Consider the following 26,617-nt stretch of genomic DNA (forward strand, 5'->3'; position numbering starts at 1 on the left):
TGAAAAGTTAATAAAATAAATACTGCCTTTATTATTACTTACGTAATAAATGAATAAAAAATTATCTGATTGCACAATATCATCTGAAAATAAAAAAAAATATATATAGTAATATGCTTCGTGAGTTGTGAAATCCCGGTATTGTTTATAGTTGATTTTTATTACTTAAGATTGTCTTAAGTACAGTCTTAAGATATCGTAAACTAATTACAACAGAGTCGTATGAATATCTTAAAAGATATTACTTATGATTACTAATCACTGACTATAGGTATACGTGAGTGAGGTGCACGTGCAGGTCTTGAGCGCTACATTGATAAGAGCGCTTATTCGTTAACTTTAACACGCTCTTCTGCATAAACTACTTCGTCGGACGTAATTTTGCTAAAGGGAAAAGTTGTTTTAGCATAACATATCATGTCCTGTACTCCGAACGCGGGAATTTTTTATTACCTTGTATGTGTGTATATGTATATAGGGTGTCTCAAAAGTAACGGACCACCCTAATAACTCTTCAGTATTGAAGTTTCAAGGAAAGTAATCTGAATAAAAGTTGTAGGAATTTAAGTGAGCTACCTTATAATGACCTTAACTTTGACCTTGATCTCTATTTTCAAGTTCATTTGAAGGTCAACTTGTGTTCTTCAAATGGAGACCCTTATTTTTGACCTCGGATTCTGAAGGAGCGCAAAATTTTACGTTCAGATATGCATCTCTATAGGGGGTCGAAATGTACTGTAGAGGTCATTTGAAGGTCAAATATGTTATTGATACGAAATAGCTGGTAGATCGTGGTTTCTATGAAATGTGACTCGAATAAAAGTTGGGATCAAAGAGGGCCATAAGCTGATGACCTTGACTTTGACCTTGACCTCCATTTTCAAGGTCATTTAAAGGTCAACTCGTGTTTTTTAAATAGGAACCCCTATTTTTTACCCCGGATTCTGAAAAGTGCGTTCAGGTTCAGGTTGTAGGAGTCAAGGCAAACGTTGAGGGTCACTCAAAGGACAAATAATGATTTGACCTTGAGAGCACCGTGCAGTAACGGAATACGTTGTCAATGTTCATTTGATTGAATAAAATATTAGGTAACCATTGCCTGCATAGCAGGGTAGAATTTTAGACCCCATGTGATCCAGCCACTGAAGGCAAGATCGTAATGATCCAGCCACTGAAGGCAAGATCTAAGTCATTCGGCCAATGGATGCATGATGTAGGTCGCTTCCAGGATTGGATCCTCACTTATGTGTGAATGGAAAACTAGTGGATTAAATGTTCAAATTGGAGGACTCCAACCTCTTGACAATATGCTGTGTTGATAAAAATCAGAGACAGATCTTCTTATCATATCTTGGTCTTTTTTTTTTTTGATAACGCAGGGGAAACCCATCACGGGTACCCCCCACTCCCTGGGAGGGGCAGGAGGTTACGTGAGACTCTTACTCACTAAAACCCCTGCGGGATGTCTACCAGTCGGACCGAGATGGGGGGGAGTCAGGGGAACTGCGCCAGCATTCCCTCCCCGACACCTTGGTCTATCGAGGTATACTCTCGGATAATACGATTTCGGAGTTCATATATTGGGTTGGCAAATAAGTTCCTCCGGTTTTTTAGAGTAGAATAAAACATAATTTTTTGATACACAAGATAAATTTTAATCAATTATATATTGGCCATCTTTATTGATGACCTCTAGCCATCTTTCTACTATCTTCATTATGCTGCGTTCGTAAAACGTCTAGGGCTTATCGCCGAAAAACCAATCCAGGTGGTTTTTAACGGCCTCTTCATCCTTGAAGGTTTTCCCGTTCATAGAGTTCTGCAGCGACCGGAATAAATGATAATCGGAAGGGGCAAAATCCGGTGAATACGGAGGATGAGGCAAAACATTCCAGCCAAGCTGAAGCAATTTGTTCCAAGTGATCAATGACGTATGAAGTCTGGCGTTGTCGTGGTGGAAGTGGACACTCTTGCGATTTGTCAATTCTGGACGTTTTATGCGGATTGCTTGGTTCAATTTCGTCAATTGCGAACAGTATACAATTGAGTCAATCGTTTTGCCTGACGGTAACAGTTTGTAATAGATGACATCCTTGAAATCCCACCATACGGAAAGCATTATCTTCTTCGGATACAATCCCGCCTTCGAGGTTGTTTGCGGTGACTCGTTGCTGTGCCCCCATGATCTTTTACGCGTTACATTATCGTAGACGACCCATTTTCCATCATCCGTCACCATTTGTTAAAAAATGGGTTGTTTTCTTGGCGTTTCCGTAGCGAATCGCAAATGGATATGCGTGTGGTAAAGTTAGTACCCCAACCACCCAAACATTAAGCCGAGAAACGTATCCCAGCTGGCGCAAATGCTTTTCTACGCTTGTGTGGGATATATTCAATGTCGTAGCAATCTCTCGTACCGATTGGGATGGATTTACTTCGATTATAGTCTTAATGTCACTTGAATTAATCTCGGTCGGGCGACCGGAGTGGGGCGCATCATTTGACGTCGAAATCTCCAGAACGGAAATTGGCATACCACTTTTGGCATACGCATTCTATTAAGGCATCATCTCCATACATACGGCATATCTTTTTATGAGTATTCGCAGCTCGTTTGTCTTTTTTAAAATAATAGAGCAAAATGTGACGATAATACACGTTATTTATTTTCATGTTCACAGCTACGTAGCACACACAATACTGATGTTAGCCAAACCAAACATAGCACAACATAAACAGTGGAACATAACCTTTCAAATGTATATTCGATTTGCACGATAGCGCTGAAAAAAGAAAAGCGAATTCGCATGAAACTTACACTGAAACAAAAACCGAACGAACTTATTTGCCAACCCAGTAAATTATTTAGCTTTGTTTCATAGATTCTATTCTTCAGATAACCCCACAGGAAATAGTCAAGAGGTCGGATCCAGGGATCGAGATGGCCATTCGATTTCACCTCTTCTTCCAATCCATCGACGATAAATCTGATTATTAAGAAAGTCACGAAAGTCAGGTCCTGCTCCATCTTGTTGAAATCAAGTTTGTTCAAAATTATCACCTACAATTTCTTTTATCTTTGGTATTATTTGATTCCTTAACATATCCGGATATTTTGCGGCGTTCACAAATCACCATCGATAAAAAAAGGATCCACTATTGAGTTATTCAAAATACCTGCCCAGACATTTACTTTCTGTGGATATTGAGTAAGAGATTCTTACATCCAGCGTGGATTAGTGTCACTCCAATATCTGCAGTTGTGTCTATTCATTTCGTCCTTTAATGTGAAAGTATATTCGTCAGAAAATATTATTAGATTATAAGAACTATATTATAAGAATTACTATATTAGAAGAAAAATCCTAGTCCCTGTCGTTCAAATCCATCATTAATTCACAAAATTCTATTCGACGATCGGGATCGTCTTCATTGAGTTGCTGAACTAAGTGAACTTTATACGGATGAAATTTGATTAACTTCAAGATTCTATGAACGGACGCTTGAGTATTTCCATGCTGTTCAGCTGCGTTGCGAATAGAAAGGTGAGGGTTTTCTACAAATGCTTGTGCACCTCCATCTGACTCTCCTCATTTGTAGCTGATTTAGGCCGTCCAGATCTCTGACGATCTTTTACTCCATCAGTAGTTTGATATCGCTGCACAGTTCGAGTGACTATAGATCTGGAAATTAACGGCTGACCATTATCTCAGAACGTTTAATTAAATATTGTGCAAGTTTGCGAGTAAGAACGTTGAAGGTCACCTCAACTTCGCATCATTAATAGTAATAATCGTTCCTGCTCACTGAGTTGTACATACGCCATAGTTTAGAGATAGAAATTGACTGAATACAAAAAGCACTTGGAAGATTTCCAAAAAAGACTGTTTAATTCGAAAGAAACTTTTTATAATGAAATGTTCTGTAGAGAAATACGTAGTTGCATCAGAACGTCGGGTGAGTATAGTCAATTTCATTCATAATATTTTACTAATGACAACATGAATGAGCCTTTATTTTCCAACATTAATCCATACTATAATTTTCTGAAATTTATATTACGAAATTTATATTACTTTGGATTTATCCTAGTCACACTCAACGGAACAGCTAGAATCTCCCTTTTAATTTATTAAACTTGGACTAGGTAACACTAGCACCAGAAGCTCATAGGAAAAGTGGTAGAATCGGCTGCTCAGTTGATCACACGATCTAAAAGCTTGAATATTATTTTGCGGGACTATCTGAACTGTATAGTCTATGAGACAAGTCCGAGTAATTCTGATAAATTTAAAAATTATATTAAAAATGATTTTTTCTGACAATGTTCTAATTTCGGAAGCTACTTAGACCTTGGATCAATTACGATCTTGCCTTCAGTGGCTGGATCACATGGGGTCTAAAATTCTACCCTGCTATGCAGGCAATGTTTACCTAATATTTTATTCAATCAAGTGAACATTGACAACGTATTCCGTTACTGCACGGTGCTCTCAAGGTCAAATCATTATTTGTCCTTTAAGTGACACTCAACGTTTACCTTGACTCCTACAACAACCTGAATGCTCAACAACCTGAACCTGAACGCGTTTTTTAGAATCCGGGGTAAAAAATAGGGGTTCCTATTTAAAAAACACGAGTTGACCTTTAAATGACCTTGGAAATAGAGGTCAAGGTCAAAGTCACCAGCTTATAGCCCTCTTTGATCCCAACAATTTTTATTCGGGTTATATTTCATAGAAACCACGATCTACCAGCTATTTCGTACCAATAACATATTTGACCTTCAAATGACTTCTACAGTACATTTCCCATAAAGATACATAACTGAATGTAAAATTTTGCGTTCTTTCAGAATCCGAGGTAAAAAATAGAGGTTTCTATTTGAAAAACACAAGTTAACCTTTGAATGACCTTGGAAATAGAGGTCAAGGTCAAAGTCAAGGTCATCGTAAGGTAGCTCACTTAAATCCCTACAATTTTTATTCAGATCACTTTCCTTGAAACTTCAATACTGAAGAGTTATTAGGTCCGTTACTTTTGGGACACCCTGTATATATATATGCACACATACAGGGTGAGGGGTTATAAGTTTACAACTCGAAGTGTGAAAGTAGATTGGGTTAAGACAAATATAAAAGTCCCATACCGTTTTGCGAGATTCGCAATAATTATCGAGTAGTTAATGACAGAAATTTGAGGAGTGGGAGAGGGAGGAGTGGGAGCGCTGGCATAGACGATTGGAGAAGCGTTGTAGTTGCTTAGGCCGCAGCGCGGCCCAGTTGATCTAGCAACTGTTGCCGATGCGCGGCGAGGGGAAAGACAATGCGCTACTATTTGTTGTTTTATCTCGCCGGATCTACGTTTCGCCGCATGCCGCCAACAGTTGCTAGGTCGGGTGGGCCGCACTGTGGTCTGAGTAGTTGCCACGGTTCTCCAATCGTCTATGTCGGCGCGCCATTCCTCAAATTTCTGTCATTAATAACTCGATAATTATTGCGAATCTCGCAAAACGGTACGGGACTTTTATATTTATCTTAACCCAATCTACCTTCACATTTCGGGTTGTAAACTTATAACCCCCCATTCTGTATATACAGGATGTTACATTTTAAATTCCCCAGGAAAATATCTCGAAAAATATGGAAGATATGGAAAAATATTCCAGGCAAAAGGTACATGGTTTTGAGGAGTACATGAAACAAATATATCAGTTTGTTTACAGATAACGTCACTTTCGAGATATTCACTGATCGTTACTTTTCTTAAATGGAAATCCCAATTTTTTATTATATTATCTTTTTCTATCAATTAATTTGACAAACTTTTGTCTGAAACATTTTTTTATTTACGTAATACTTTTTTAGATATTTAAGGAAAACTTGGTTACTTTTTCAATATTTAATTTACAATATTTCGCTAACTTATTGTCTAAAGGAAACATGGTACTAGACTTTTTTACTCTATTTAGTCTCAAGAATATATTATTACAATAGCATCTTGATTTTTGTCAATTTGATGATTTTGAAAGGATCACGCACACAAACATTGGAAATCTGGGCACCGGTCAAATTTCTCGAAACTTTGGGATTTTTTAGCTTATGACCCTCCGATCAAAAGTTCTTATGGTCCTGAATCTCCAGTAAGTTATGGAAAAGAGTTATGGGGTATGGAAGTCGACGGAATATAAGTAGTCGAATATACATGTTTTTACCCTTGAAATGTTTTTACCCTCGAATTCGAGGGGATCTATTATAATAACTAATGGAACAAAACTGCTTGAACTTGAAGAGGACTATCTGATAGTCTGGCCCAATTGTAGCTATAAAGTCTAACTAGGGTCCGGTTGGGCCCAGTAAGGGCCGAGCCAGGTTTTTCTGATGGAAACCTGGATTCATTGCAGAATTAGATTCTGTGACTAAGAATATATTCAGATATGATACTAACATTTCATAACCGACCCGACCAATTAAAACAAGATCTGGTGTAGATCCGACCAGGTAAGGCAAGATCCGATGTGGATCCGATCAGTTAAGGCAAGATCCAGTGTGGACCCGACCAGTTAAGGCAAGATCCGGTGTCAACTCTCCTGGATATATCAATATGTATCTATCTCAATTACGAACATTTCTCTCACCAGCATCCGCGATGTTATCAAGGAGGCCAGTGCTTGGGTATTTAACATTTGGTTGATGACACGCATATCCCAAGAACCATAACACACTTGCTATATGTGCGCATGTCCCGAGAGTCCTAGCTCTTGTCTTACATGTACAATAATAACCGAGTATAGGCTCGTTATTATCATGTTGTCGGCATCATTCTGTAAACTGTATCTACAGTTGATATCGTGTCGCGTTGCAAAATCTTGAATAGACTCTAAGACGAACAAGACCAGCTTCTTGTTAATATACATCTACCTGTAATATTTCGCTATTATCTCTTGAAAGTTTGTTCTGTATATAAGAAGGAGCGAGTTCTATTTGGTATTTACCCATAGTTAAGTCTCAAATAATTTAGTGTAAGGGGTGGATAATCTAAAACTTGATTGCGATCGAGTGTATTCCAGATAGCAATACGTCTTCTTAGATTTTCTTGAAGAACTTTGTTACGTAGGTTATTAGCAGTGCATGCTCTCTAAAGCATTTCCCTAATTGAATCAGCTGTAGCACTTTCCATTAAAATATGCTCACGATATCTATTAATAAGTGCTCCGGCTATCAGATAATATTCACGAAGGTGTATAACGTGATGGTACGCTATGATTCCCTTAAAGAATTTAAAAATCATTTTTATGTGCCCATTACAAGCTTCCACAATCCATCGACTTTTAGTTATCAATCTGGAGTTGTTCGCATCTTCTATACTGAGTTGAGTTTGACCTTCTTGAAGTAACGGTGACATATGAGTTTCTGTTCCCAGATTTTGTAGGAGACGCAGAACATTTCTGTATCCACGATCAACTATAATGATAGCGTTTTCTCCCAACCATTCTCGTAAAGCACCCGCATAATTTTGAAACTTTCTCGCTAGAATTGTAGCATTATTGTTCCTCGCTTCAGAGAAATAAGGACCGTGGATATCCAGGATATAACCATCGGGAGCCACTATCAGAGCTGGCTTAACCAAATGCCTTCCTTTATGTAGGCAGTATGACTGCTTCAGAGCTTGAAAATTGCTTGACCTTTCAATGTAACTGTAAGTGCCATCGATACATGCAATAACCTTTCTTACGTTTTCTTCTTCATTGTATAAAGTATTAACGAATTTCATGACATGTTGCTGGATGTACTGCTCGCGGGTTATTGCATTTAATCCTATGTTTTGCGGTACAAAACGGATCATCAATGATTTCCTCACAGTACTAATCGCCATGCTCACGACTCGTCTACTGTTATAATTAAATATTAGGTTAAGAAAGTCATCAGACAGTCCTTGCTTGAGCTTGCACAAGAACATTAATAAATCTTTTTTATGGACATACCTATTACGATTGTTTTCTAATACAGGATCACAAAATGTTAGCATTTCGTTAAATTGATCTTTGGTGGTAGTAGTAATCGACCTAAACTCATAATCGGAGAATGAATTTTCATTTTCAAAATCTGGTCGATCATTTTTAGCCATTACCCTCAACATGTTCAAAAACTCCAGGAGTTCTTTACCAACGAGTCTATACAACCTATTCAAGTACGGGAGTCCAGGTAGTAAAGTCTGTAGAATGCAACCTTCATTATTAAGATGCTGAGGACAACAGCGAGCATTTTCAGTAATGTAAACATTTACATTTACGTATGCATTCACTCTACAGCTCAGAGATAATCTTTCAGTATGTCCATTTCCATGACAAATGAAACAAGCATGATTATGAACTCGCCTCAAGACATTCAATCTTGTGTATAATTCATCATTCTCGAATCGCATTTCATCATTGACGAAGCCACGACAAACCAAACAAATGCGAGAATTCTCATCAACATCAGCAGGAGGCCTTCCTAAATTCCTCCGGAAACGATTAATGATTTCACGTCGATTTTCAGGATCATCTACAGGTATTCGTCTCAATATTCTAGGTCTTTGCACAATACTGCAAATGAAACAGTGTAGTCTGTTTTCAGCCATTGTAGACACAATTTATCTTATTTCAATCAATTTTCATTTATTCCTTGGAAATAAATAGCTATATACAAATCATTACAAATACTGTGAAGAAAATATTTTATTGAGGACTGAAGAAGCTAAATAAAAGATAAATGAAGAATCAAGAAGTTTGTTTTATGGGGGGACCACTTGCTCTGTTATAGCTTTGACAGGACAATACCATGAATCAGTAAATGAAGCAACATCAACATTTTGTCTACGATAGGTTTCAACGATTTATTTTACGACGCGATTTTCCTTCGCCCGCAAATTTTCGTCGGTTCTCACGTCACGGTCTCTTACACGCTAAAAAAGTTGGGCGCCAAATGCGGACCTCCGCACCACTCACCACAGCCAGAAATCCGCGACCACAACGCAGGAGTCCGACGGGACCGGTAGCTCGTAATGATTTTAAGTCGGGAGACGGGAGGGGTTCGGCCGGAGATAGGGAAAACGGGAAGAAAGAAAAAGAACGGCGCGATTGCTACGGAAATTCGATTTATTTCTTTCGGGAGTCGGTACGCTCCGAATCCCTGCGGCACGGTACAATTTTTTTCTTCGCACGCCTACTCGCACGCTTATTACCGCTCTGCGCACCACGGCAAAATTAGACGGTACACGACCACGCAACACTGAAAATTAGCAGGTGGACGATTTTACAATTTCGGAAACCTCCCGGCGGTGTGGCCCTGGTCGGTCGTTGGACGGGTCACTCTCGTCCTTCTTAGGTCTCGGTGCACGGTAGCCAACGCAGCACGAATCTCTCCTCGCTATCCTATTCGGTCACCGGTTTTGCTCACGCTAGTCCTTTCGATATCGTTTTCTCGGCACACAAGAAAACTCTCGATAACGCGCGAAACACCGTTATCTTCTCTTCGTAGAGAGCGGGCCACTAATCTTTTCTCTCGAGAGCGAAAAGCGAATCTGAATCTCATTTCTTTCTTTCTTCCCTTGTCTCCGTTTTTCGGGTGGTTCCTCTCTCCCCCCGTTCCTCTCTCTTCTAATGGGTCGGGAATCCTTTTGCGAATCGCTATTGACGATCCGCGTAACGAATGCTCTCTCTCCCTCTCCCTCTCTCTCTTTTTCCCGCGCTCCTTGTCTTCGTGTCTGTCTGGCCGCTGTTTTCAGCGAGCGGGCTATGCGTCGTGATCGTATTCGGCGGTATCACGCCTCGCTCCTTCCGTCTCCTTCCGTGTTGTCGTATAGGCTTGTCTAATAACAAACACGGCAGCCGGTAGTCTATTTCGGGATGATATATATTTCCTAATAAGAAACGAGAATCGAGAGCAATCACCTGATCGACACGTGCCTAGCGATGAGCGAAGTCCTTTAAATCCTTCCTGCTCCTCCTGTCCTGCTGGTCGGCTCGAGAGGTCCAGGGGCACAAAATTGCGGGACGTGAAACCGTCTCACCTGCGCGCTCCTAACTCTAATGAGTGTTGAACAAATTATAATGGTTTTTCGGGGAGTTCGAACTCCCCATTCCCACCCGCGCGATAATTTCTACTCCCCCGCGTCGTGACCGAGGTCTCTCTTACTACTGATGGGCGCCCCTGCAGCTGTCACGTCACAACTTGCATTTTCAGATTCGCTCCAATAATAGTCTTGATAAGTAATAACGAAAATTATGGAAACAAATGATGGAAGAGATACTCAAGTTGATGGATAAAATAGTTTTAAAAAGAACTGTTTGTGAATAATTGGAAACGAAAATCTCTTACTTTAAAAATCCTACTAAGAATTTAGGAACAAATTGATTGCTAATGATCAGAGATCTACAATCTGACTCCCAGCGGTCATTGGGTTCCAAGAGGAAAACGAGTATCAATTTCGTTGGGACCTATTTTTATTGGATCTTTACTGTTGGATTGAACATCTCTTGGGTCTTAATGATATTCGGTGGAGCCTGGACCCATTTATTTAACCACACCGGATCTTGCCTTAACTAGTCAGGTCTACACCGGATCTTGCCTTAACTGGTCGTATCCACACCAGATCTTGCTTTAATTGGTCGGGTCGGTTATGAAATGTTAGTATCATATATGAATATATTCCTAGTCACAGAATCTAATTCTGCGATGAATCCAGGTTTCCATCAGAAAAACCTGGCTCGGCCCTTACTGGGCCCAACCGGATCCTAGTTAGGCTTTATAGCCACGATTGAGCCAGACTATCAGACAGTCCTCTTCAAGTTCAAGCAGTTTTGTTCCATTAGTTATCATAATAAATCCCCTCAAATTCGAGACATTTCAAGGGGAAAAACGTGTATACTCGACTACTTATATTCCATAGTCGACTTCCATACCCCATAACTCTTTTCCATGACTTCCTGGAGGTTCAGGCCCATAAGGACTTTTGATCGGAGGGTTATAAGCTAAAAAATCCCAAAGTTTGGAAAAATTTGACCGGTGCCCAGATTTCCGATATTTGTGTGCGTGGTCCTTTCCAAAAGTCGATAAGTTAACAAAAGTTAGGGTATTATTGTAACAATATATTCGTGAGATCAAATAGAGTAAAAAAATATAGTATTATTTTTCTTCTGACAAATAGCGAGATATCATAAGTTAAATATTGGAAAAGTTACTAAATTTTCCTTAAATATCTCAAAAAATATTAAGTAAATAAAAAAATGTTTCAGACAAAAATTATTCAAATTAATTGGTAGAAAAAGATGGTGTAATAAGAAATTGGGGTTTCCATTTGGAAATTTCGAGTTGACCTTCAAATAACCCTCAAAGTCGAGTTCAAGTTCAAGGTTAATTTCAAGGTCACCAAAAGATAATACTTCATGATCCCTACAACTTTTATTGAGGTCACTTTCCGTAAAAGTGCGTACTTCTGGAGATAATAAAGGGGTATGATATTTTTCGACAACCCTGTATACAGAGTGTCCCATTTTAAGTGTCCATCCCAAATATCTCTTTCATTTTTTATTTTAGAGAAAAATGGTTCAGACATGTTTTGTATGGTTTCGAGGGGGCCATAAGATGATACCATTGATTTGACCTTGGAGAGTCATTTGAAGGTCACGTGAAGGTTACCTCAATTTTTTTAGATGGCACCCTCTATTTTTATTACATATTCTTGTAGCTGACCTCGAGAGCTTCCCAAAACACTCTAATCAAATGTTTTTTGGTGAAGTACTTTTCGAGTTATAAAGCTCCAAATTTATAAAATTTTGATAAAAATACAAAATATTTCGTAAAACATTCACTTTCCGATAGTTTTATCTTACATAATCCAACTAGTCAAGGCAAGATCCCAGCATGATCCAACCAGTCAAGGCAAGATCTGAGCATGTTCCAGCCAGTCAAGACGAGATTCTTTATTGCCTGATAACCAATGAACAATTGTGAAAGTGCAATTGTCAATTCTTTTAATGAAACACATATCAAGAGACTTGTTTCAAATTTCTTACTTGGGCAACTGTCGGTATTTTGGCGAAGTCTCAGACAGACGCATATTATTATCCATTGACTTTTTTTTGATAAGACAGGAATTTTTGGTTTTTTGGCGCTTTTTTTCTTTATAATTATGGCTGCTTATCCACCAAATGACATTGTGGATATGATTCGCATTTTGGGTGAGGCCAGGAATAATTACTCGGCAGCAGAAAGGCTTTATGCTGAAAGATTTCCAGACAGACGCCATCCTGATAGGAAAGTAATAAAAAGACTCTGCGACAGAGCTGAACAGGATATTCTTAAAAGAAACCGGCGAAAATCGGGTCCTGATGAAGTCACATCATTGACTGCTTTAGGTGCCGTTGCTTTGAATCCTCAAATCTCTACGAGACAAATTGAGAGGCAATACGGTATATCTAAATCAGCAGCCAATCGTGTGCTCAAGCTCAACAAGTTTCACCCATATCACATTCATCTAACTCAGCAATTGGAAGAGAGGGACCAACGCCGTGTACGTTTTTGTAACTGGGCTCGAGATCAAATTCAATAAAATCCCCGGTTCATTGCTGATACGCTTCTTTCTGATGAAGCCACGTTTTGTAATAGAAGAGGCGTTAATAGACATAACTGCCATTATTATTCAGATGCTAATCCACATTGGCAGAGAAGCCAAGAGTTCCAACGGCAGTGGTCCATTAACGTTTGGGCAGGCATCCTGGGAGATGTTATTGTTGGTCCATACTTTTTTGAAGAAAATCTCAATGCGGCAATCTATCTAAGATTTCTTCAAAATGACCTGCCCAACCTCCTGAGACATGTCGACAATGATTTACTCAGACGAATGTGGTTCCAACAAGATGGAGCACCGGCTCATAGATCTCGAGCTGTTACACAATATTTAAACAATAGATTCCCGAATAGGTGGATTGGTATGGGCAGCCAAGTTCAAGAATGGCCCCCAAGATCACCCGACTTGATACCCTTAGATTTTTATTTCTGGGGCTACATTGGAGATATAGTTTATTCACAAAAGCCTACAACCGTTGAAAATATGAAAAACCGGATCAGACAGGCTTGCAGAAATATTAATGTAGGTGTTCTTGAAAAAGTTAGGGACAACTTTCACCATAGACTAGAGCTATGCATACAAGTAAATGGCCAAGTTTTTGAACACTAAGTAATTGTACACAAAAGAAGATTTTGCCTTGACTGGTTGGATCATGCTCGGATCTTGCCTTGACTGGCTGGATCATGCTCGGATCTTGCCTTGACTGGCTGGATCATGCTCGGATCTTGCCTTCATTGGCTGGATCATGCTCGAATCTTGCCTTGACTGGCTGGATCATGCTCGGATCTTGCCTTGACTGACTGGATCATGCTCGGATCTTGCCTTGACTGGCTGGATCATGCTCGGATCTTGCCTTGACTCGTTGGATCATGTAAGATAAGACTATCGGAAAGTGAATGTTTTACGAAATATTTTGTATTTTTATCAAAATTTTGTAAATTTGGAGCTTTATAACTCGAAAAGTACTTCACCTAAAAACATTTGATTATAGTGTTTTGGGAAGCTCTCGAGGTCAGCTACAAGAATATGTAATAAAAATGTAGGGGATGCTGTCTAAAAAAATTGAGGTAACCTTCACGTGACCTTCAAATGATTCTTCAAGGTCAAATCAATGGTACCATCTTATGGCCCCCTCGAAACCATACAAAACGTGTCTAAACCATTTTCCTCTAAAATCAAAAATAAGAGAGGTATTTGGGTTGGACGTTTAAAATGGGACACCCTATATATAGAAATATGTGAGTGATAAATTAAAGTATAATGTAAATGTTATTGGGTATGTAATAGCTACGTATATCCTCTCTTTCAAACATCTTATTATCATATATTCATAAAACTTGGTACATACTATGTTTCATAAGTTTCCTAATGTGAATTCTCACGTGGGGTTACACTGTCCCCCAGCCAGTATTTGACAGTTTCTGCCGCTTAATTTTTATGGCATAGCCAGTTGTTCTTATATAGATTATGTTGCTAAAGGTCCAAGTGAAAGGTAGGTATGGGTTTCAGGTCGGTAAAACAACTCATTGTAACGTGAACATAAGTTTTTCATAGCTGGAGTCTCTGGTGACCCCGCGCGTGAACTGCCGGGTTGAGGCCATCCCAAGGTCAAATACATAGCGTCAGTAAATAGATTCTTTGAAGCTCTACAACTTTTGTCTGAAACATTTTTCTTTAAAATGTCGCGTTTATGAAAAAATTGGGTGATCATACTCCGTATATTCAAAAAGTCGCAGATAAATTTAGTAAAATCTTATACATACATAATATTATATAAAAAGCTTTTACACGGTATAAAGTCGTTAAAAAAAAAAGAAAAGAGAACTGTTTAATAATTAAAATGATAAAATACTTCCACTGAATATCAGGAATTTATTTAAAAATTTGTTGGTCATGTTGCAAAATCTATATAAAAGAAATTAAGAGAATAATTGTTATACATGAAAAAAAAAACTTTAATCTGCAATCAACAAGAACATACAATATAATCAGCGTTATCAGAAAATTATATGGAAATATGGCATAACTCTATTTTATCAAACATTATTTCTTGCTAAAACTAATACTTGCTTCTTTGGAAAATATCTGTACAGGGTGATCTGAAATTCCCGCATTTGGAGTACAGGACATGATACTTTATGTTAAAGCAAACAACTTTTTCCTTTAGCAAAATTGCGTCCGACAAGTAGTTTTTGCAGAAGAGCGTGTTAAAGTTAACGAATAAGTGCTTTCATCTATGTAGCGCTCAAGGCCGATGCGTGCACCTTACTCGCGTGTATCTAGTCAGTGTAGTATTCATAAGTAATTTCTTTCAAGACGCTCATACCGCTCTGTTGTGATCAGTTTACGACATCTTAAGACTGTATTTAAGACAATCTTAAATAATAAGAATCTTAAATAATAAGAACTATAAACAATACCGGGATTTCACAACTCACAAAGCATATTACTATTTACATTTATTTTTATATTCAGATAATATGGTAAAATCAAACAATTTTTATTTATTTATTACGTAAGAAATAAAGGCAGTACTTATTTTACTAAATTTTCATTATTTAAGCAATATAATATGGAAGAAGGTCAAATCCTAATATTGTTCATAATTGATTTTTATTATTTAAGATTGTCTTAAGTATACTCTTAAGATGTCGTAAACTAATTACAACAAAGCCGTATGAGCGTTTTAAAAGACATTACTTATGAATACTAGTCACTGACTAGCTACACGCGAGTGAGGCGCACGCGCCGGCCCTGAGCGCTACATAGACAAGAATGCTTATTCATTAACTTTGATATGCTCTCCTGCAAAAACTACTTGTCAGACGGAATTTTGTTAAAGGAAAAATTGTTTATTTTAACATAAAATGTCATGTCCTGTACTCCGAATGCCGGAATTTCGGATCACCCTGTATAAAAAATAATCTTGATATTCGTTCAAATACTAGATGCGCAACTAAATTCCGGGTTTCACACATGGATAGCACTAACGACACATGTAGCCGACATACATGTCTGAAGTTGTTTTTTTATAGCTTGGACATCTGTTAACAATAACCAGTCGTAATACCAACACATATCGCAACGCAAAAATATTTTTCCTAACAACGAAGATGTCGAGTTTTGTGCCAAATAAACAGCATTTGCGGGAAGCTTTGCTTTCCTGCTTTAACTTGAAAAAAGTGCAGCTGAAACACGTCGTTTGCTTGAGGAGGCCTACGGCGAACATGCACCATCGAAAACTACCTGTGAAGATTGGTTTAAACGCTTCAGAAGTGGCGATTTCGACACTGAGGAGCGCTCCAGAAGACCAAAAACAATTGAGGACGCTGATCTGCAAGCGTTATTGGATGAAGATGATATACAAACACAAGATCAACTTGCGGAGGCATTAAACATGACTCGCCAAGGTATTTCCAAACGTTTATATGCCATGGGAAAAATTCAAAAGGAAGGAAAATGGGTGCCGCATGAGTTGACTGAGAGACAGATGGAAAATCGAAGAGCCACTTTCGAAATTTTGCTTTTGTGACATGAAAGAAAGAGTTTTCTGCATCGAATTGTTACTGGCGGTGAGAAGCGAATATATTTCGAAAATCCCAAACGCAAAAAATCGTGGCTTTCACCTGGCGAAGTATCAACATCGATGGCACGGCCAAATCGCTTCGGAAAGAAGACAATGCTCTGCGTTTGGTGGGACCAGAAAGGAATCGTGTACTATGAGCTGCTGAAAAGAAGCCGGGAGAAACTGTCAATGGGTATCGCTACCGACAACAACTGATCAATTTCAACCATGCATTGCTCGAAAAACGGCCAGAATGGGACACGAGACATGGACGAGTAATATTGCAGCACGACAACGCTTCGTACCATCGCACTTCTATTGTCAAACCATCAAAACGCTGAAATGGGATCTGCTACCGCATCCGCCGTATTCGCCAGACATGGCCCCTTCCGATTATCACTTGTTCCGGTGGATGGCGCATGGCTTGGCTGGGCAACACTTGGCCAATTTCGAAGAAGTGCAAAATTGGTTGGATGAATAGTTTCGGTCCAATGACGCGTCGTTTTATTGTCGTGGTATTCATCTATTGCCAGAGAGATGGCAAAAATGTGTAGCTAGTGAGGGACGATACTTTGAATAAGCCATTTTTTGTATTTCTCTTGAAATTTTCCATTTTTCATTGATAAAAAACCCGGAAACTTAGTTGCGCACCTAGTAATTTTAACAGAGATAATGAGTTAAAAATCGATTTGAATTCGATTTGATGATCTATCATCTCTATGCTAATAATCAACATCTCTATTCTTTCTTCCAAAGTTCACGTTTTCCTTCTTTTAACTAATAATTAAATACTCCTGTAGGTAAATATATAGAGAAGGGGACACCTCTCCGACTGTTTTCATTTTGAAATATAATATGTTATAAAGCATGAAATTCTGAATAACTTTTCCTAATATAACTATAGGGGGGTCACTTGTAATTTAGGAGATATAACAAGATAAAGTGGTAATTATTTAGAAGACGGGACTCGCCTTGGATTTCGCTCAAACTCACCTATCTTGTGTATTTTGACGTGTAGAAGCCGAATCTGTAAATTAAAATCGTCGCTCGGCTCTACTTTGCGAGAAATGGTTAAATTGTTAAATTATTAAAAAATGACACGAGGTTAGGAAATCTGTCATGCCGGTAATACAGTGTAGCGTGAGAAAGAACAGACAAGAGCCAAAGCCACGACACCTGAAGGAACACGGTCCAAAAGAGAAGGCAGAGTGTCTTGTTTAGTCAGAGAGAAACCTGAGAGCGGCCACCGGGCGAAAGCATATGTCTGTCCTGATACGCCCCGTGAAAATAGACGTCAACTAACTCGATGTCTTGGTAACGATACGAGGTTTGTGTCTGTGATTTGAGTCTGGTTAATGTCCAAGCTACTAAAATAGACTATAGTGAAAATGATATACAGGGTTTGTCAAAAGTGTAGAAACTCTTAAATAATTTTCGTAAAAATCGAAATATCAAAAAACGGTAAAACACGTATTTTGATTTTTCAAAAAAGCTACCCTATGGATAAATGGATACCGATCATTCCCCACCCCCTGATACGCGGGGGTAAAAAGGAGGTTGAACATTTTTAATTGGACTAAGGGTCGAGTGGTCAAGGGTGCCCATTTGAAAGGTCTTTTCAAAACAAACACACCCTTAAAATTTTAAGTCGCTACAACCCCCCCCATTAAAAATGGCAGCCGTTCAAATTTCGAAATTTCATGCACTTAGTGTTATCCAGGATCAACTGCGTGGAAGTGGCATGAATCTGATCCCTTGTGTGTGTGTGTGTGTGTGTGTGTGTGTGCGTGCGTGCGTGCGTGCGTGCGTGCGTGCGTGCGTGCGTGCGTGCGAGCGCGTGCGCGTGTGTGCGCGTGTGGGTGTGGGTGTGGGTGTGCGTGCGTGTGCGTATATGTGTGCGTGCGTGTGGTTAAACAAGTGTGAATGTGTTGTATATCATGATAGGTTGCAAAACAGATGATTGAAAACCGTCATCTCTCTTTAATTATTCAAAACCTTTTATTCCGTGTTTTAAAATAAATTTTACTCAGTATGTTAAAGTAAATGCTGAAAGTTGTTGCCATTTACTTCCTGACAATATGCCAATCTTTGATAGAATGCAGAAATGGCTGTACGATTCGTCTCAAAAGGTATCAAATCTATTTCATCCCTTATTCGCTGTATCAATTCTTGGATGCTTTTAGGTTTTGTTTTGTAAACCTTACTCTTCAGGTGTCCCAGTAGATAATAATCAAGAGGAGTTAGATCTGGTGACCGAGGTGGCCAATCCTCTCCTCCCTCATTTTTGTTCCTTCTTCCTATCCATCGTAATGGAAAAGTCTTATTTAAAGTTTGACGTGGCCCTAAATCAAAATGAGCAGGAGCTCCATCATGCTGAAACCATATTTCTTCGAAATTATTTGGAAAAATATTTCGTATGGCTAGAATTATTTGATCTACAAGTAATCTGTCATACCTTTGAGCGTTCAGATTTTCTTAAAAAGAAAACGGTCCTATTAAGTAGCCGTCTATTATTCCACACCATACATTAATTTTTTGTGTGTATTGTGTGTGAGTTTCCCGCACCCAATTCGGATTCTCATTTGACCAGAAACGAAAATTTTGATTATTAACTTCTCCCGTTAACGTGAAAGTTGCCTCGTCTGTAAAAACAATTTGATAAGGGAACATGGGCCGTACATCTATTAGTGCCATCATTCTTTCACAGAAACCTATACGATGCTCCACATCTCCGTCTTGCAATTCTTGAACATATTGTAATTTGTATGGATGGAACTTGTCTTTCTTTAAAATTATCCAAACGGACTTGGGAGTAATATCGTGAGTTTGAGCGGCTCTGTTAATAGTAGAATTGGGACCTTCAATAAATGTCTGCAGAACATCAACAAAGTTGTTTTCCTTCGTTAATGGCAGGTCTCCCTGATTTAGGGCGATTGTTTACGCCAAAGCTGGCCACAATCTGCACATTTCGGGCGAAATTCAGTAGGTGACGCCTACCGTCCCCCTCACACCGCTCCGCGCTCAGTGGCTAGGGCGACGATCGTGATGCGCTCAGGCCCGTCGCTGTATAAGAAATCGGCTGAGGCGTACCCTTGCAACATATTATTATTAAAATTGTTTCCTCGTTTAATAATCACTTTAAAATAAATATGTTTACGTGTTTTATAAATATATATATATATATATATATACATATATATATATACATATTATTAGGTGCGCAACTAAGTTCTCGCTGTTTTTTTGATGAAAATGCAACTTTATTGTGAAAAAATGGTTACAAATGAATCATTCAAAATATTGCCCATCGCTAGCGACAACTTTTTCCCATCTTTCTGGCAGAGCTCGAATACCGTCACGGTAGAAGTGTTCGTCTTTTGAGGCTGTCCACGAATCAAGCCATTTTGAGATGTCTTCATATGAGCGGAACTGCTGATTAGCCAGACCATGTGCCATCGAACGGAACAAGTAATAATCGGACGGCGCAATATCTGGGGAATATGGCGGGTGGGGTAGGACTTCCCATTTGAGCGTTTCTAAGTAGGTTTTAACGGGTTTGGCAACGTGAGGCCGAGCGTTGTCATGCTGTAGAATCACTTTTTCGTGCCTCTGCTCGTATTGTGGCCGCTTTTCGCGCAGTGCTCGGCTCAATCGCATCAATTGAGTTCGATACCGTTCCCCAGTGATGGTTTCGTTCGGTTTTAACAGCTCATAATAAATAACACCGCCCTGGTCCCACCAAATATACAGCAAAACCTTCGCAGCGTGAATATTCGGCCGAGCCGACGACGTAGAAGCATGACCGGGCAGTCCCCATGATTTTGTTCTCTTTGGATTGCTGTAATGAATCCATTTTTCATCACCCGTAACGATGCGATGAAGAAAACCCTTCCTTTTTTGCCGCTGGAGCAGTTGTTCACAGGCGAAAAAACGACGCTCAACGTCTCTTGGCTTCAAATCATAAGGAACCCAAGTTCCTTGTTTTTGAATCATTCCCAACGCATGCAATCGCTTGGAAATGGCTTGGCGGGTAACTCCTAATGCTGAAGCAAGCTCTTTTTGCGTTTGGCACGTATCCTCATCGAGCAATGCCTCCAATTCAGCGTCTTCGAAGGTTTTTGGCCTTCCTTCACGCGAACGGTCGTCAACATCGAAATCACCGTCTTTGAAGCGACGGAACCAATCACGGCACGTTGTTTCACTTAGAGCAGCATCTCCGTAAACTTTTTGGAGTTCTCGATGCGCTTCAGCCGCCGTTTTCTTCGAATGAAAGAAGAAAAGCAACACTTCCCGCAAATGACGATTATTTGGCACAAAATAAGACATTTTCACACAACCAAAAGTATATGACGCAAAAACAAAATCACTAATGTGTCAAAGCGGTTTGTTTACCATATGTCTAAGCTTGGTTCATGACGTTTTGGTTATGTCACGATCGACCAACACTTACTACTGGAGCCATCTCTTGAAAAACAGCGGGAACTTAGTTGCGCACCTAATATATATATATATATTACATATACCATGTATGTCGGTAATTACTTTCCGGTTTTTGTAACAGATGTCATTAGTCATAAGTATGCAATGTTATGATTTGATACATATGTCATTTTATTCTACTGACATTAACCTCAAAACTACACAAGTTACGTTCCACCAAAATAACAGCGTTATAGATTTATAATTTTTTGAAAATGTCGAGTTTTGTGCCTGAGAACGTGCATATGCGGCACGCATTACTTTTCTTGTTTAATCAAAAGAAAAAAGCCGCTTAAAGTCATCGTTTGCTGGTAGAGACTTACGGTGAGCATGCTCCAACCATAAGAACATGTGAAACGTGGTTTCGACAATTCAAATGTGGTGATTTCAACGTTCAAGACAAAAAACGTCCTGGTAGGCCGAAAACGTTTAAAGAAGCGGAATTGCAGGAGTTATTGGATGAAAACCCAACACAAACTCAAAAACAATTGGCAGAAAAGTTGAATGTGACTCGAGTAGCAATTTGTGAACGATTACAAGCAATGGGAAAGATCCAAAAGATGGGAAGATGGGTGCCACATGAATTGAATGACAGGCAATTGGAAACTCGAAAAATCGTCAGTGAAATACTGCTTCAAAGGTATGAAAGGAAGTCATTTCTGCATCGAATAGTAACGGGTGATGAAAAATGGATTTATTTCGAAAATCCCAAGCGAAAAAATCATGGTTATCACCTGGCGAAGGCGGCCCATCGACTGCAAGGCCAAATCGCTTTGGTCGCAAGACCATGCTCTGTGTCTGGTGGGACCAGGTTGGTGTCATATATTATGAACTGTTGAAACCTGGAGAAACAGTTAATACTGATTGCTACCAACAACAAATGATCAATTTGAACTGTGCATTGATCGAAAAACGTCCACAATACGCTCAAAGACATGATAAGGTGATTTTGCAGCATGACAACGCGCCGTCTCATACAGCAAAACCAGTCAAAGAAGTGTTGAAATCACTTGGATGGGAAATTTTATCGCACCCGTCGTACTCTCCAGACCTGGCTCCATCCGACTACCACCTTTTCATATCGATGGGGCACGCGTTTGCAGAGCAGTACTTCGCTGATTTCGAAGAAGTTAAAAAATGGCTCGATGAATGGTTTAGCTCAAAGGAGAAACAATTCTTTTGGAATGGCATTCATAAATTGCCTGAGAGATGGGCAAAATGTATAGAATCAAATGGCCAATACTTTGAATAAATATATTTTAACTATCCATTGTAAATAACGTGTTTTCTTTAGCGAAAAAACCGGAAAGGAATTATCGATATACCTGGTATATGTATAATATATATATGTATGTGTATGTGTGTGTGCGCATACGCATATATATATATATATATATATATATATATATATATATATATATATATGTATTAAACACGTAAACATATATATTTTAAAGTGGTTATTAAACGAGGAAACAGTTTTAATGATAATATGACGCACCAGCTGATTTCTTATACAGCGACGGGCCTGAGCGCATCGCGATCGTCGCTCTAGCCGCTGAGCGCGGAGCGGTGCGAGGGGGACGGTAGGCGTCACCTAGTGAATTTCGCCTGAAATGTGCAGATTGTGGCCAGCTCTGGTTTACGCTACAGGTTTCTCTGAAACGTTTTTAAGACAGTGGACTTATTAATTCGATTCGGATGCGTCTCATTAAATAATTGAGCGACAGCAGCGTACGACCGCTCGTTATCACCCCATCCACGCATCATGAGGATAGTGATTCTTTCACGTTCCGACAATTCGCCAGCCATTTTTAAAACGTTTAATTTTTAATCTGCCTAAGATCTGTGAGAACTGATTTTAAGTAGCCGTGAGAACAACTGATTTTAAGTAGCAGTGAGAATAACTGATTTTAAGTAGCCGGTTGATTCTGGATAACACTAAGTGCATGAAATTTCGAAATTTGAACGGCCGCCATTTTTAATGGGGGGGGGGTCGTAGCGACTTAAAATTTTAAGTCGCTACGACCCCCCCCCCATTGTGTGGGGGGTGTGTTTGTTATGAAAACTTTCAGATGAACCTCCACTCAACCCTTAGTCCAATTTAAAATTTTCAACCCCCCTTTTACTCGCGCGTACCAGGGGGTGGGGAATGATCGGTATCCATGTCATAGCTTTTTTGAAAAACCAAAATACGTGTTTTACCGTTCTTTAATATTTTCATTTTTACAAAAATTATTTAAGGGTTCCCACACTTTTGACAAACCCTGTATGTACTAAAACAATATATGCTGTTCACCATACTAATCGCGAACTATTTCAAATTCATAATTCAACGATTGCCAACAGTGGACAATTTTATAAATAATGTAAACAAATACTTTTTTTGTTAAAAGATGAACGTCGGATTAGAGAGTACGGCACATATAAACTTTGTACTATAAATAACGTCAGACTATATCTAGAATTTAACATAAAAATTTTTAACTTTATCTTGTTATATCTCCGAAACTACAAGCGACCCCCTATAGTTATATTAAGAAAGAAACTCAGAATTTCACGCTTTACAACATATTTCAAAATGGAAACAATCGGAGAAGTGTCCCCTTTTCTATATACAGGGTGTCCCGAGAGGAAAGGTCAATATTTCGTGGGGGTATAGAATGAGGTAATATAAGACAAAAATGTTACATAAACATGATGTCGTTTATTACTAGTTTCCGAGATACAGCTATGTTAAATTACACGTCGGAATTGTGTATTATAAGTTGAAGTTTACTGCAATTACATTATAATACATCTGTCATAACAAATTTTCGAATATTTCGCCCCGTACTTCGATAAATTTGTCACATCTTGTGAGAACGTGGCGGGTTGTGTGCCGGAGGGCATCTTCACGGCCCCTAATTTGGTCAACAGCGACTATTACACATGCAATAAATTCATTCCGTGTATTCACTTTAGTTTTATACACCTCGCACTTTAACCAACTTCACAAGCAGAAATCCAAGGGAGTTAGGTCGGGTGATCTTGGTGGCCACTGCACTGTTCCACCGCGACCGATCTAGCGATGTGAAAACACTGCATTTAAGTGTTCTCTCACAAAATGTGTGTTATGAAGAGGTGCTTCGTGCTGAAAATACATTATTCTTCGTGTAGCCAAGGAAATATCTTCTAATTGTTGTTGAAGCGCATTTTGTTAAAAGTCGAGGTAACTCTGCCCTATCATACGATTTTGTAAAATAACGGGACCAATCAGCATTCCATCAATCATGCCACACCATACGTTGACGGAGAAACGAACTTGGAAATTCTGCACAACAATGGCGTTAGGGTTATTTTACGATCAACGATGGGTGTTACGCGTATTATTTATGCCATTACGCGTATTATTTATGCCATTCTTTACCTTGCCGATTTGTTTCAAGTGATCCAATATCGTTAAAATAGTAATATTAAACCTTGCTGCTAATTCACGCGTAGTTTGAAATGTATCTACTTCCACTATAGCTTTCAGCTCATCATTAGTGTCGGGTCGCTCACGTGGCTCATTTTCAAAATTAAAATCGCCAGAACGAAACTTCTCAAACCATCGACTGTACCGTGCTTTCATTATCCACATCTTCACCAAACACTTCGTTGATATTTTGAGTTGTCTGCGCTACATTGGTTCCACGACGGAACTCATATTCGAAAACAACACGAATGTTTAACTTATCCATGGTTACACAAAGATTGCTGTAACAAAGACATTTTGAAAGATAATCACAAACCAAAAAATGCGTTTGAAAGAGTGATGAGAAATGAACCACATGGGCGACCCGACACCAATGATGAGCTGAAAGCTATAGTGGGAGCGGATATATCTTAAACTACGCGTGAATTAGCAGATAAGAAAATAAAACCAAGAACTGTAAAGATGAAATGTCAGAGATATCGATTGTCGAACTTAGTACTTAAGAAAATCGGACATTTTAGAATTAACGACCTAATGTAACAAGTGAAACTATCACATTATCTTTTATGCGTCATGTAATGTATCAATTTAAATTTGATATTTTTTTTATGAAAAAACAATCAAAAAATACTTTTTCTATTTAAAAATTGTTGTTGAAAAAATTATTTTCGGATACCTGATAGAAAATTCGCAATCAGTTAGCCGAAAAAACCACAACATAACAGTTCCAATAAAAGTAAATAATTATTTTACTATTTGTATTTGCCATGTTACATCCGCCATCTTGAATTTTTAAAATCTGACATCAGATTTGTAATCAGCAACTCAAAGAACCCATAAATATTGAATTTCGCAAAAATTCGTGTGATAAAGCGTTATTAGTGTCATACTTTCTTAATAGGCAATAACCGCTTCGACCCTCTATATCTTTGAAACCAATCGTATGCTCAATATAAAACTTCTATAATTAATGTCCCATTATGAGCTACCTCTTGGCATAAAATTCGATTCCAAAATCGGAAATCGAAAAACAAGCAAAAAATCCACCGTTTTTACGGAGATTCTTTGCAGAGAAGTAACAATTTCAAATCACCTTCTTTTTCTGAAGAAGTAAAATGAAATATAAAATACTCAAGATGTATAAATTTGTTGGCAATCTCCTGGTAACAATAACAATATGTAATATTAGATTGTATACTTTTACAATAATAGTATGTAATCTAATACTATACATCGCCCGGTGGACATTTCATAATGTTGAAGTAGAAGTGCGTAATTAGCATCATGTATTGCCCGCTATTACCAGATCGTCAGCAGATTGAAGCCATCCATAAAACTTTGTTTATAGAATCCGTGCACTTATTTATAAATATCATTTAATTAATTTGATAATATCGCGAAATACACAAAATGATAAAGAATTTTCTTATTCAGTTCTTAAATTGCTTTATTTGCATACAAGTGTTTTATTCTTAATTTTTAGATATTCTGTATAATTTATTATTACTTGACCGTGTAGTTAATATCCAGATTACAGATAGACATATGTTTTATTTAGTGGAAGCGGCGATGGATTCTACAGTTCTGAATTTCAGTCGCTATTACGGGGGAATTCGTTATATAATGCAACCATGCCACGGCAATTAGCTTACGGTGCCTCAATTACTTTAAAGAATCATCGCACAGGCGGCGGTTATTTGCATTCCCACTGGCACTTGTATCCCGAAGGAGTTGGCGCCAGACAGCAACAGGTTGGTAGCAGTTAGAAGAAACGCATTATTTATAACGCTGTTATCGTTGCACGATATTTGTTTTATTAACACTAACTTTGTTATTATTTGATTTATTAGTAATGTGATATTATAGATATATGAATAATTTAAAGTTTTCAGCTAAATTCTAGATTCATTTTAAAAGAAAATAAAGCAAATTTTTCAATCAAAGTATTCTACAATTTTAAGCCACCTTTCAAGCAGCTAATTACTTCTATCACGGAAAAATGCTATTTTTGATCGCAATAAAATCATCAAGTCATTTTCGGATTTCATCTACTGATTGGAAGTACACATCAGATAAGACGTGTTGTATCGACAACACCGGAACAAGTGATAATTGGATGGAGTAATGTCTAGTGAATATGCTGGATGCTGTAAGACGTCTTAGCTAAGATTCGTGTTATGATGTTTTTTGTTTTAGAAACAATGTACGGCCTGGCGTTATTATATAACAATTTCATAGGATGTTTTCGTTCCAATTCTTAACTCAATTAATTGGATTAATTAATTAAATTAGTTATAATATAGTGGATTAATTGGCGTTAGTAGCGGTCAGTAATAATCGTAATTTCAGTAATTTCCCGGTTTCAAACTCATAATAAAGTATGTCCTTGATATTCCTATAAAATGCAGAGCAGAACTATTTTTCCGAAGTAATTGAAGTTTACGACCGATATTGATGGTTCATTGGGATTTATCCATGATTTTTTGTGTTTTGGATTATTATAT

General features: G+C 38.4%; 2 protein-coding genes across 3 annotated transcripts in view; one reads left to right on the forward strand and one right to left on the reverse strand.

Moving 5' to 3' along the window:
• Positions 1 to 25,910, forward strand: part of LOC112590226 (protein O-mannosyl-transferase 2-like) — a 33,995-nt gene extending 8,085 nt beyond the window's left edge. Inside the window, exons 1-2 of one of the 2 annotated variants that reach the window (XM_025306111.1) lie at positions 23,236 to 23,324; positions 25,672 to 25,910. In XM_025306111.1, the coding sequence (XP_025161896.1) occupies positions 23,320 to 23,324; positions 25,672 to 25,879 (213 nt within the window). In that variant the 5' untranslated portion in view covers positions 23,236 to 23,319 and the 3' untranslated portion in view covers positions 25,880 to 25,910. Of the gene's footprint in view, positions 1 to 23,235; positions 23,325 to 25,671 lie in introns of those variants that run through there. The other variant, XM_025306110.1, reaches the window with a different exon arrangement.
• Positions 18,060 to 19,263, reverse strand: LOC112590225 (uncharacterized). The gene is made up of 2 exons (XM_025306109.1): positions 18,633 to 19,263; positions 18,060 to 18,550 (listed from the first exon to the last, which is right to left on the reverse strand). The coding sequence occupies exons 1-2, from the start codon at positions 18,699 to 18,701 to the stop codon at positions 18,212 to 18,214; spliced, it is 408 nt and encodes a 135-aa protein (XP_025161894.1). The 5' UTR covers positions 18,702 to 19,263; the 3' UTR covers positions 18,060 to 18,211.
• Positions 25,911 to 26,617: the final 707 nt, after the last annotated feature.

The sequence above is a fragment of the Harpegnathos saltator genome, unplaced genomic scaffold (genome assembly GCF_003227715.2).
Source record: "Harpegnathos saltator strain DR-91 unplaced genomic scaffold, Hsal_v8.6 scaffold756, whole genome shotgun sequence".
NCBI classification, from domain to species: domain Eukaryota; kingdom Metazoa; phylum Arthropoda; class Insecta; order Hymenoptera; family Formicidae; genus Harpegnathos; species Harpegnathos saltator.